Here is an 11062-nt window from a genome sequence, read left to right on the forward strand (position 1 = left end):
ATAACTTGATTTACTATTACTTCTGTTTTGTATAGTGACTATTCTTTATGCTATCGGTAATACTGTTTATACTAGCAAACTTATATTGTATTTTGTTTTCTCTGTTCATTGTAGACCACACATACCTATGGGCAAATGCCTGTAATACTTCATACATGCTGAAATAATCAAAATAAAACCCTTCTGCTGGGACACTCTCTCTCTGGCTACAGTTTCTCTAACCGGAAATTCCCACCACCATTTCTACTAGTGCTTAACGAACCCTTTGAGCGTCCCATACGCTCGTATATGGTCCTTCGAGCCGGATGTACTTCAGTAGAAATGGATCCTGATACTGCCAACACAGCAGATCCCGCGGTCAGACCCCGCACACAAAGAGAGCGACATCTCCCAGCCCATCTTGAAGATTATGAAGTCCAGCTCCCTGCACACCTGCACTCAGCTCCAACCCCAGCTGACGCCTCTTCACAGAGACATTCTAGACATTCATCTAAGTCCATTTCCTCTGGTACAGCCTCCAACACTACATCCAGATCACGCCACAGTACATCAAGTAGATCACCAAGACACGCTCTCTCTGACGTCCAAGCTGCATTGCTAGAAGAGAGATTAAAGGCTCTTGAACTAGAGGAACTACAACGCCAGGTCGAAGAGGACACTACAGCAGATAAAGAATGTCAGAGACTTGATGACCAAGCTAGAGAAGCACTCAAAGCCAGAGAAGCCTTGGCTAAACAAATTGCGACACGACGGCGTCTCAAGAAAGTACAAAATGAGCTTGAGGTTGCTAAGCTAGTCACCTCACTCCTTAAACAGGACACCCATGATGTTAGCAAATCTGGATCACGATCTAGCATCACCAGTAACTCACCTGAAGCACTACCTGAAGCAAACCCACTTCAACACAGAGCTGCTACTAGTGATATTTTCATAACATCTGACCAGCAAATGCAGGGGCATTCCACACCACAACCTGTATTTCTTACTTCTGAGGCATCAGTATTGCCTCCTCCAGCACCACATGTGTTACCAACCACAGCCTTAGCAACTGTAGCTTCCTTCAGTGCCCCAGACTTTACTCCTGATGTGCGCCATCCTAACGTAGTGACATGGTCATCACCCCCTCTTGCAGCAGCTCAGCCCACTTCAGAGTCTAGAACTGCTCTCACTTTTCCTGCACCTATTTACCCAGTTGCAGTTACAGTGTAGCAAACCCCTCCTGTCACCACTGTAACCCACCAACAAATACCGGCTGTTAGTGTGCCTCCCTCAATAGCTTCACCTCTGAACCCTGTAACCTTAGGGGCTTCAGTACATCCTCATCCATACCAAGTACTTTATCCTCACTCTCAAATGGCATTCCCAGCCACTCACCCAGTTCCATCTCATGCACTTCCAGCTCAGACAACAATGTATATCCCTCAAGCCCAGCCGCCAGGAATAGAGATGTTAGCTGCTTCTGCCTATGGTGTCCCAAAATCTGTCATACCGACCTTTGAATCTGGACGTGAAAGTGACTTTGCACTGCTCAAAATGGCACTGGACAACCTAATGAACAACCAACAACACTTAAGTGAACAGTACAAGTATCAAGTGCTATTAGGTCACTTAAAGCTTCCCAGTGCTCTCCAGCTTGCAAAGGCATACATGCACGATCCCAGGCCATACACAGCTGCATTACAAGCACTGCAAGATAAATATGGTCAACCACGCCAACTAGTCCAGTGTGAGCTAGGTGCCATACTAAATGCTCCTGCTCTAAAGTTTGGAGATGCTGAAGCATTTGACGACTTCGCCTTATCTATCCATTCATTTGTAGGGATGCTCAGGACTTTAGAAGGCCCGAATGGCTATGAGTTAAGATGTGGATCTCATGTTGATCGCCTTCTGAGCAAAATGCCACCGTCATACCGTGACAGTTTTGTGGAGTACTGCTTTAGCCATGGCATTCTCCAGACTGGCACCGACCGCACCTACACTCTATCTGATTTCTCTGCATGGCTGCAGCTAAAGTCTCAGGCTAAGCGCATTTCAAACAGAGCAGCAGCGCTTTATCAAAGTGAGGTAACCAGGACACCTAAGAAGGATCCACGCACACCTTATCGTTCTAAGGACAGATCCACCTCAATCCTTTACTCCACTAACAGTACCTCAGGACAAGCAGGAATCAAGGCACCCAAGTTCCAACCGTACTGTCCATATTGCAACAATAAGGACCATTTCCTGAACTCTTGCTCTAAATTTAAGCTACTAACCACAGAGCAAATACTGAAGTGGATAACGGATGGAAAGCGTTGTTGGAAATGTGGAAGGACACATGCTTCGGACAACTGCACTCTGAAGCGAGGGTGCAAGACCTGTAAAGAGCTGCACCTTACCATTCTTCATGAAGCAGTACTGCAAACACAAAAGAGTGTTCTTATGGTCAATGTTCCCCCTTCACAGGTATACTTAGATCGTCCGAACCGATCTCCAAAGGTGATGCTTAAGGTAGTTAAGCTCCTACTTCATAACGGAGATAAAGCCATGGAGACATATGCGGTGTTAGACGATGGCTCTGAGCGTAGCATTGTACTGCCACAAGCCGTGGAGCAGTTAAACCTCACCAAAGTGCCTGAAACTCTCACGTTACGTACAATACGTCAGGATGTACTTCAATTAAATGGAGCATCTGTTTCCCTCTCTGTGTCACCTCTAAACAGACCAACTAAGAAGTTCCAGATTAATCATGTCTTCACTGCAGCGAATCTGAGACTGTCGGAACATTCTTATCCAGTAGCTGCTCTTCAACGCAAATATGCCCATATCCGGTCCTTACCATTGCCACAGATTGAGCAAGCACAACCCTTGCTACTCATTGGGTCAGACATGCCTCACTTACTTGTACCAGTTCAACCCATACGAATGGGACCTCCTAATGCCCCAATAGCTGTTCACACCAGACTTGGTTGGACTCTTCAAGGCCCTGTGGGGTACAGCCAAACTGCTCCCTGTGATCAACAATGTCTGAACATCTCTATAGATGCTCAGAATGCTGAGTTACTCAAGAACGTTGAGCGTCTCTGGCAGATTGACACCCTGCCCTACATTAATGAAACAGCAGCTACTCGTTCTAAACAGGACCAGCATGCTCTGACAGTACTCCAAACATGCACTTCTAGGATAGAGGTGGACGGCATCCTACGATATGCCACTCCTTTGCTCAGACGACCAAATACTGTCACCCTTAAAGCTCCAAAGGAAGCAGTGCTGGCAAGCCTTCGCAGCACTGAAAGGAGACTCGCCAAAGACTCAAACCTCTCTGAAGCATACTGCACTGAGATGAACAAATTAGAGCAAGCTGGTTACGTGGCAGAAATCTCCACTCAGGAAGCTGAGAAGACCACTGAATCCTGGTACATTCCACACCATATGGTGAATCACAATGGCAAAAACAGGATTGTGTTTAACTGTTCTTTCTCGTATCAGGGTCAATCATTGAATGAGCTCCTCATTCCTGGTCCCATACTTGGTCCATCTTTACTTGGAGTTCTGCTTCGGTTCAGACAACACACCGTGGCTGTTAGCGGAGATGTGAAAGGAATGTTTCACCAAGTTCGCCTATTGCCAGATGACAAGGCAATCCTGCGCTTCCTCTGGAGAAACATGCAAAGGAGTGAGCAGCCAAAGATATATGAGTGGCAAGTCCTACCTTTTGGCACAACGTGCAGTCCTTGTTGTGCCATATATGCACTGCAACAAATAGCCCATGACAACAGTGAAACTGATCCCATTCTCGTAGAATCAGTTACCCAGTCATTCTATGTAGACAATTGTCTTCAAAGTATGGAATCAACGGAAAAGGCTAGAGCTCTTGTAGATGGCCTACGGCAATTGCTGCTTACTGGAGGGTTTGATCTCCGCCAATGGGCCAGCAACAAACCAGAAGTCATTGAACACCTTCCATCAGAAGCAAGGTCACAAAGCAGTGAGCTATGGTTATCCCAAAAGAGTCCAGATCTCTTAGAGGGCACACTTGGATTGAGATGGAATTGTCTCAGTGATTCCTTAGGATACAAGCCCCGCCAAGTGGAATGTCTTAAACCAACCTTGAGAAATATTTACAAGGTATTGGCATCGCAGTATGACCCTCTCGGGTACCTGATTCCATTCACCACCCAAGCCAAGATACTCATTCAGGATCTGTGGAAAATTCATGTGGGATGGGATGACCTCATTGAGTCTGACAGTCTACGAAACAGATGGCAAACCTGGGTACAGGAACTACCTGATTTGGAGGAACAAGAGATTCCCAGATGCTACACTCCATTTCAAGTGCATGATGAAACATTCACCAGAGACCTACACATCTTCTGTGATGCCTCGGAGAGAGCATACGGCTCAGTATCATATATGCGCACAGAAGACAAAGATGGTCATGTACACATTTCATTTGTACTGGCCCATTCACGTGTAGCCCCCCGGAAACAAATGTCAATGCCACGACTTGAACTAAGTGCAGCACTTACTGGAGCACAAGTAGCTAAAGTCCTCCAAACAGAACTCACAGTAACCATCAGGCAAGTGATTCTCTGGTCAGATTCCACCATTGTCCTTCGCTGGCTGCTGGCTGACTCCTGCAGATATAAAGTCTTTGTAGGAACTCGAGTTGCTGCAATTCAGTCCCTCACAGATGTTAATTCCTGGAGGTATGTGGATTCTGGCAATAACCCAGCAGACGACATTACCCGTGGAAAGTCCTTAAAGGAGTTGACACAATCATACCGTTGGGCTAAGGGACCTGACTTCTTGTATCAACCAGAAACATCCTGGCCAATCATGCTTGTTGCTGACCCTGAACCAGACACTGAATTAAAGAAGTCAGCACTCTGTCTGCACCTACGCACTAGTCCTGATGTACAACTCCCAGATGCAAAGCAGTATAACACCTGGAAAGACTTGGTAAAGGCCACAGTGGCGTGCCTACACGGGGCGGCTCAATCTTCCATATTGCCAGCAGACGTAGCTGAACATTATGTTACTGCAGAAAGGCTCCTTCTCCAACAAGCCCAAAGAGACTCATTTCCAGAGGAGGTTAAGGCTCTATCATCAAACCGATCCTTACCATTCAATAGCCGGCTAGTGTCTCTGTCTCCTGAGTATGATAAAGATGCTTTGCTGATTAGGGTTGGAGGGAGACTGCGTCATGCTGAACATATAGACATGAATGCCCTGCATCCCATAGTCCTTGATCCTAGTCATCAAATAGCTAAACTCCTTATTAAGGAATATGATCTCAATCTCCTTCATCCTGGACCAGAAAGAGTCCTTGCAGAGCTCAGACGTCACTATTGGATTTTGAGAGGCAGAGCAGCCATCAAGAAACATCAACTCGGCTGTATTGAATGCCAAAAGTGGCGTGCCCAACCTAGCATCCCTATGATGGCAGATCTCCCACCAGCTCGTCTTAGGCTTTATAAGCCCCCCTTCTATTCCACTGGAATGGACTGTTTTGGTCCATTCACAGTAAAAATAGGACGACGAACTGAAAAGAGATGGGGAATAGTCTTCAAATGTATGACCACCCGATGCCTCCATCTGGATCTACTTGAGAGTCTCGACACTGACGCCTTCTTGATGTCTCTACGGAGATTTATAGCTAGAAGAGGCAAGCCTTTCGAGCTCTTCTCTGATAATGGCACCAACTTTGTTGGAGGGAACAGAGAGATTAAAGAGGCATATGAAGCTATGGCACCTCGATTAAAGGAGCAATTAGCCGAACAGAAAATCTCTTGCAGATTTAATCCTCCTAGTGCTCCGCATTTTGGTGGTATTTGGGAGAGAGAAGTAAAATCAGTGAAACAAGCCTTGAAAGTCATTCTAAAGGAACAGACAGTCCCTGAAACAGTCCTTCGCACTGTTTTGATTGAGGTGGAGGGCATCATGAATGCCAAGCCATTAGGCTACGTATCCTCGGATATTGCAGACCCAGACCCAATTACACCCAGTATCTTGCTCATGGGTCGCCATGATTCCTCTCTCCCACAAGTAATGTATGACTCCAGCAATCTTTTGGGAACCAGGAGATGGAGGCATAGCCAAATACTTGCGGACCAATTCTGGGCTAGATTTATTAATCACTATCTGCCAAGTCTCCAGGAAAGACAAAAATGGCAAAAGGATACTGACAAGCTCAGGGTTGACCAAGTAGTACTCATCATTGACCCACAACTTCCACGAGCTCTCTGGCCAGTGGGCAAGGTGACCCGTACCTTCCCTGGACCTGATGGACGTATAAGGACAGTTACAGTTCAGGTTCAAGATCGGACTTATGTTAGACCTGTAGCTCGGTTAATTCCACTTCCCAAACTCATTGATGATGACAACACCAATCCTGCCACCTAGGAAGGGCTTTCTACCAGGTGCAAATGTTGCGAGCAACATTTGGGGGCGGCTGTGTACGAAAGCCCAACAATGCCCCCTGGAGGTATCTTTATGTAAGTTACTTTGTTGTTGCTTGCACGGCATGGACAAGTCTGAGCATGTCTGAATTAGTAACAGAGGGCAGTTCATATACATAAGTGGAGAGACTGACTTGCTTTCTTACACAAAGCGGACTTTTGCATGTTTGTTGTTCCCGTGAGTGATTGATTAAGAAGTAAGTTATCTGTTTTACATTCTATGCTGTTCGAACTTTAATATTCTGTATATTCAGTTACTGTCATCTGTGCAATGTACTAGTTCAACTAGTAATTTGAATATTTATATTTCTGTGTGAATTGCATACTATCTAAATTCATGTAAAGTCATATTGAAACTAGTTTGATACTGTTCAGTGGTTTATGTTCTGCAGTATAATTCAGATATGTAAGCAAATCATTTATGCTATATATTTAGATTCTAAATAACTGAATACACTTTACCAGAGTAATGATAACTTGATTTACTATTACTTCTGTTTTGTATAGTGACTATTCTTTATGCTATCGGTAATACTGTTTATACTAGCGAACTTATATTGTATTTTGTTTTCTCTGTTCATTGTAGACCACACATACCTATGGGCAAATGCCTGTAATACTTCATACATGCTGAAATAATCAAAATAAAACCCTTCTGCTGGGACACTCTCTCTCTGGCTACAGTTTCTCTAACCGGAAATTCCCACCACCATTTCTACTAGTGCTTAACGAACCCTTTGAGCGTCCCATACGCTCGTATAACTCATGTTGAAAGTAACTGTGTCCGTGCCGTATGATTTTCTTCAGGTTTTTTTGAGAATAAAATGACATTCGAATCCATCTGTGCTACATTTACAGGCTTGAACACGGCGGGTGTCCTGACATTTCATCCAACCAGTCAGGCTATTATCCAACCATGGTTTAGGCTATTTATCAATATAGAATATATGAATATGTTAGCCTATATATATTCCTAATTATCGATGTCTGTGCATTAACAACAATAGGAGTAACATTATATTATTTATTTAGCTACTGTATTTTTATGGATTTAAAAGGATTTAAAAACAAGTTTTAGTAGATTCAGTAGATTTCTTTGTGTAGACTTTGTGTTTAATTTCGAAGTTTATCCTATATATTAAACACACACACAGTTAGAACTTTCTATTGACTTCTATTGTTTTTATACTGGGCCACATGTTATATTTGTTAAATGATACATGTATCAAGCACGTTACCGCTCTGCAGGCTCGGGGAACGTTCTCTCAGTGGCTCGGGGACTGCTGTCTTTTGATGCTTTATTAACATCCATACCGACCCTTTCCCTAAAACTACCCTTAAAACTATGCAAACTATATATGAAGAGTTGAGATGCAAAAGCCTCTAAGTGCCATCTGAAATTTTCTTCTAAAATGGCCATTTTTTATCAAGCTCGTATTTAAGTTAACTCAAAAGACAGCAGTCCCCGAGCCACTGAGAGAACGTTCCCCGAGCCCGCAGAGCGGTAACGTGCTTGATACATGTATAATTTAACAAATATAACATGTAGCCCAGTATAAAAACAATAGAAGTCAATAGAAAGTTCTGACTGTGTGCGTGTAGGCTAAACTTCGAAATTAAACACAAAGACAAACAACTGAATCTACTAAAACTTGTTTTTAAATCCTTTTAAATCCATAAAAATACAGTAGCTAAATAAATAATATATTGTTACTCCTATTGTTGTTAATGCACAGACATCGATATTTAGGAATACATAGGTGAATAACCTCCGTGAAGTTGGCACCCCATAAAACGAAATAATTTCCAAAACTATGCCATTCGTTTGTGCTGATTTGTGCCGCAAAAACGAACGTTTGTGCTGGTTTGGTGTTTGAGATATTGAACATTATTTTTTGGGGTTGTGTGACGTCACTCTCCACCCCATGTCCTTCAAATCGCTCCAAACCGGTGTCGTTCCTTTGTGCTCGGTTTGTGCTGGTTTGTGCCGTTAAAACAAACACTGTATCTGTTTTCCTTTCGCAGATATAACCAATTTAATTCGGGGCAGTGACGTCACTCTCCACCCCACCTCATCTAAATCGCACCAAACCGGTGTCGTTTGTTTGTGCTCGATTTGTGCCGGTTTGTGCCGTTGAAAGAAACATTGCAACTACGATCCCCTCTTAAACATAAAAAAGAAACTTTTTAAGTAGGCTACAATTACATAACCATATGGTCCAAATCGTTGCAAAACTGTGCCGCTCGTTTGTGACTATCATTTATTGATATGGCCCAGGTCTGGCCCAGGCACTGTAAGACAGAACTGGCTGAGAGTCGGCTGGGTCCCCGGGCCAGATGTGGCCCACACCCTGTAAAATGACTCTTATTTATTGATATGGCCCAGATGTGGCCCAGGCACTGTAAGACAGATCTGGCTGAGAGTCGGCTGGGTCCCCGGGCCAGATGTGGCCCAGAAACTGGCAGTGAAACACAAATTCAACCATTTAAAAAGATTAAGGCTTTTTATTATAAAATTAACAAATACACTTTAATATAAGCATGTATTAACAATGAACAAATAGCCTACACTATTAACATTTATTTACAACACAATTTTTAAACTACAAAATAATAAGTAAATTATATTTACTGTATATGATTAAAAGAAAAACATCACTCTTTCACACACAAACTATCTTTTACTCTCTTTAACACTAAATAAATTCCTTTTGCAAATGTCAAGTCACCATTAAATATATAGCGCTATATACAGTAATGACTGTTTCAAAGCAGCTTTACAGGGTTAAACAGGACAATGATCAATGATGCAAACAGTTCAATTTGGCTGTAAAGCTGCTCTAAAAAGAAAATAGTGTCATTGTTCAGCTGAATTCAGTTCAGTGTTGATTCAGTTATGTTCAATAACTGTATAAAGTATATCAATTATAAAAAGAGTTCATTTTCATTATTAAGCAGCTCTGCAGAAAACAGTGATGTCATCGTCCAGCTCAGTTCAGTTCTCATATAATGGTGTCATTATTATTAATGCAGGCAGATCAATATTATTAAGAATAAGTGTCCCCAACTAAGCAAGCCAGAGTCCATCAGTGACAGAATGGAGAAAGAAAAACAGGCTCAGTCGAAGGGCCAGTTCTCCTCTGATCAAACAACAAACATGGTGTGTGTGTTAGGATCCAGGCCGCTTCACAAGTCAGATTGTGGATTGATATCATTCAGAGTATTTTATTCAGCTCCTTTTGCTTGAAGGTTGGAAAAGAGTAGCAAAACTCGAGAGCATGTAGATGTGAATTTGAGAACTTGTACAATAGATATTTGTACTTGTACAATAAAATTTACACTCACAGCTCCAATGTGAAAACCTCTGATGTGAAGGCGAAGTTGAAGGGAGTTGAAGCTGGCAGTTGGGTCTGTGCGGAGGACTGGTCTGGTTCTCGTGGATCTGATCCGATGACTGTGTCGAGGACTGTTGTGTCAAAGGGGTCTTCACGCCGTTTGTTTCTAGGTCTCATCTAGTCGTGATGTTCTCGTCTGGCATTCAGGGCTGTTGTGGTCATCTGAGGGTGCAGGTCCATCATCTGGTCTGGATATGGACTAGATCTGGCTGAATTCAGTAACCTTGGGATAAGACTGAGACAGAGAGACTAACATTAGCGTAGATGCCATTCTTCTTACGATGTAACAAGTACTTTTAGTGTTATGAGAAGTGTTTCCGGTTCTGGTTGACCGAATTTATGCAGCCTAACAATCCTTTAACAGATGTGAATTTTAGAAATGTGAGAGTGTGTTATGTTTATGCTAGGTTAAAGAGGTGTGTGTTTTTAAATAGATTTAAACTTATCTTGTGTCTGCCCCTCGATCTGCTGCCAGTCCATGATCCCTTGATCTCCATCTCAGCAGCATTAGCTGTGAGGGTTTCTCTGAACTGCATCTTTTAAATAAAGGAATAGATATTCTGAGGTCAATATGATCTTAAGCATTAGTTTAAGCACATAGGTTTAACAAATGTTGTTGCCAGAGTTCACACAGCAGTTTAAAATATCGGTAACACTTTACAATAAGGTCTCAATTGTTAAAATTAGGCTAGTTAATGTGTTAACTAACTTTACCAATGGACAATACATTTGTTACAGTATATTTATTAATCTTTGTTAACATTAGTTAACAAAAATACAATAAAAATGTATAATGATTTGATTTTAATAATGCATTAGCAAATGTCAAAATGAAAATGAACTAAGATTAATAAATGCTTTAAGTATTGTGCATTCTTAGTCCATCTTAACTAATGTAGTTAAACCTACATTAACGAATGAAACCAATTATTGTAGTGTTACCAAAATATCTGTAAAAAGTGTCAGATTCCAAACAGTGCGTTCATAATTATTGTAAGTCAACATCCCCTCTGCAGCAAAATGTCAAGAACTACCATTTTAATAACATTACACAGTGATATACGCTTTAATTTTTTCTTTAACTCTAAAATGCACCTGCTCTAAAGCAGATTACGCAATAAATAAATAAATAAATAAAATAAAGCAGATTACGCTACATTCAAGAACACAAGACGTGCCAAAGACAATGAATTAAGAAGCTGCACTTATTTTGCAGCTTCTCTTATG

At 42.2% G+C, this 11062-nt stretch overlaps 1 protein-coding gene across 1 annotated transcript; it reads left to right on the plus strand.

Moving 5' to 3' along the window:
- The first annotated feature begins 1220 nt into the window (after positions 1-1220).
- Positions 1221-7124, plus strand: LOC309490225 (uncharacterized protein). Its single transcript, XM_082159259.1, has 2 exons — positions 1221-6637; positions 7027-7124. The coding sequence occupies exon 1, from the start codon at positions 1354-1356 to the stop codon at positions 6382-6384; it is 5031 nt and encodes a 1676-aa protein (XP_082015385.1). The 5' UTR covers positions 1221-1353; the 3' UTR covers positions 6385-6637; positions 7027-7124.
- Positions 7125-11062: the final 3938 nt, after the last annotated feature.

The sequence above is a fragment of the Leuciscus leuciscus genome (assembly GCF_965113295.1).
Source record: "Leuciscus leuciscus genome assembly, chromosome: 25".
Lineage (NCBI taxonomy): Eukaryota > Metazoa > Chordata > Actinopteri > Cypriniformes > Leuciscidae > Leuciscus > Leuciscus leuciscus.